The 2,179-nt window shown below is 69.6% G+C and overlaps 1 protein-coding gene across 1 annotated transcript in view; it reads right to left on the bottom strand.

The window, feature by feature from the left end:
• Nucleotides 1-2,179, bottom strand: part of EMIHUDRAFT_368844 (hypothetical protein) — a gene marked incomplete at its 5' end in the record, with an annotated part of 3,399 nt that overhangs the window by 675 nt on the left and 545 nt on the right. Inside the window, one exon of the mRNA XM_005773619.1 lies at nucleotides 1,873-1,876. Coding sequence (XP_005773676.1) covers nucleotides 1,873-1,876 — 4 coding nt within the window. The remainder of the gene's footprint in view (nucleotides 1-1,872; nucleotides 1,877-2,179) is intronic.

The following is a 2,179-nucleotide window of genomic DNA, read 5'->3' on the forward strand; positions in this document are numbered from 1 at the left end:
GCCGGCCAGCCCGCCGCGCACCGCCGCCTCCGCCACCGCCTCGTAGAGCGCGTCCGCAGCCACGCCCGCCGTCGCATACGCCCACACCGTGTTGGCCAGTTCCTGAGGCTTGAAGCCAGCCAGCCCGCTGCGCACCGCCGCCTCCGCCACCGCCGCGTACAGCGCGTCTGCAGCCACGCCCGCCGTCGCATACGCCCACACCGTGTTGGCCAGGCTCTGAGGGTTGAAGCCAGCCAGCCCGCCACGCACCGCCGCCTCCGCCACCGCCTCGTAGAGCGCGTCCGCAGCCACGCCCGCCGTCGCATACGCCCACACCGTGTTGGCCAGTTCCTGAGGCTTGAAGCCAGCCAGCCCGCTGCGCACCGCCGCCTCCGCCACCGCCGCGTACAGCGCGTCTGCAGCCACGCCCGCCGTCGCATACGCCCACACCGTGTTGGCCAGTTCCTGAGGCTTGAAGCCAGCCAGCCCGCCACGCACCGCCGCCTCCGCCACCGCCGCGTACAGCGCGTCTGCAGCCACGCCCGCCGTCACATACGCCCACACCGTGTTGGCCATGTCCTGAGGCGTAAAGCCGGCCAGCCCGCCGCGCACCGCCGCCTCCGCCACCGCCGCGTACAGCGCGTCTGCAGCCACGCCCGCCTTCGCATACGCCCACGCCGTGTTGGACAGGTTCTGAGGCGTAAAGCCGGCCAGCCCGCCGCGCACCGCCGCCTCCGCCACCGCCTCGTAGAGCGCGTCCGCAGCCACGCCCGCCGTCGCATACGCCCACACCGTGTTGGCCATGTCCTGAGGGTTGAAGCCAGCCAGCCCGCCACGCACCGCCGCCTCCGCCACCGCCGCGTACAGCGCGTCTGCAGCCACGCCCGCCGTCGCATACGCCCACACCGTGTTGGCCAGTTCCTGAGGCTTGAAGCCAGCCAGCCCGCCACGCACCGCCGCCTCCGCCACCGCCGCGTACAGCGCGTCTGCAGCCACGCCCGCCGTCACATACGCCCACACCGTGTTGGCCATGTCCTGAGGCGTAAAGCCGGCCAGCCCGCCGCGCACCGCCGCCTCCGCCACCGCCGCGTACAGCGCGTCTGCAGCCACGCCCGCCTTCGCATACGCCCACGCCGTGTTGGACAGGTTCTGAGGCGTAAAGCCGGCCAGCCCGCCGCGCACCGCCGCCTCCGCCACCGCCTCGTAGAGCGCGTCCGCAGCCACGCCCGCCGTCGCATACGCCCACACCGTGTTGGCCATCCACCGCTACGAACAACGGGTGCACCACCCTCGCCTGCAGGCCACATTTTGCAACGCCGTGAGACACGTTGGCCAGCTCGCGTGCTCGGCACGAAGAAACCAGGTCGAGCGTGCGCTGCACCAGCTGCTCAAGCCGCCCCTCGTGCCGCCGCTCGATGCGCTGCTTGCCCAGTTTGTTCCACAGGTTCGCAGCGTGGATGTGGTTCAAGCTCGCGCTGTGGGCAGCAAAGAGCCTGAGCAGCTCGTCGGCGCCGTTGGCATGCGAGATGTGGCCGTTGAGCTGCTTAGCATTGAGCTGACCGCCAGCAGCAGAGCTCTGTCGCTCGTCGCGCGATCCCGCACCGCGCACCGGCGGACTCAACCGGCGGTCGCTGTGCTGAGGCTGCCCCTCGCCCCGGCGGTCGCGCCGGTCATAGTCGCGCCTGGGATCGTGGTACCAATCGTCGCGCCGATCGTGCCAGTCGCGCTCGCGCTCGTCTCTGCACCGGCGGTCGTTGCAGCCGCGCCGCTCGTCGGACCAACGCTCGCGCTGCTCATCGCGCCGTCGCGGCTCATCGCGCCGTCGCGGCTCGTCCCTCCATCGCTGCCTGTCGCTTCCGCAGTCGCGCTGACGAGGCTCGCCGCGCCAGCGACCGTCCTCGCCGAACAGGGTCGCCTGCATGTGCGCAGCTGTGAGCGCTGTCAGAGCGGTGTTTCGACACCGATATCGTTCAGGGAGAACGCTAAAATCCGCTGTTCACACTTCACAGGTAAGTGTAAGCGGAGCAGTTGAGTAGATACAGCCTGCCGGCCGTGTGATGCGAAAGGGTGTGGCTTCTCGACTGCTCGATCAAAAAGAGCGCCTTCGGCACTACTCTCTCGAGGTCTCGCGGATCTTATAAATCAGCCGAACGGCCAAGGGCAACCCCCTCAGACTAACTACTAAAACAAAGACGGGCAA

Source organism: Emiliania huxleyi (genome assembly GCF_000372725.1).
Source record: "Emiliania huxleyi CCMP1516 unplaced genomic scaffold EMIHUscaffold_332, whole genome shotgun sequence".
In the NCBI taxonomy this organism is placed as follows: Eukaryota; Haptophyta; order Isochrysidales; family Noelaerhabdaceae; genus Emiliania; species Emiliania huxleyi.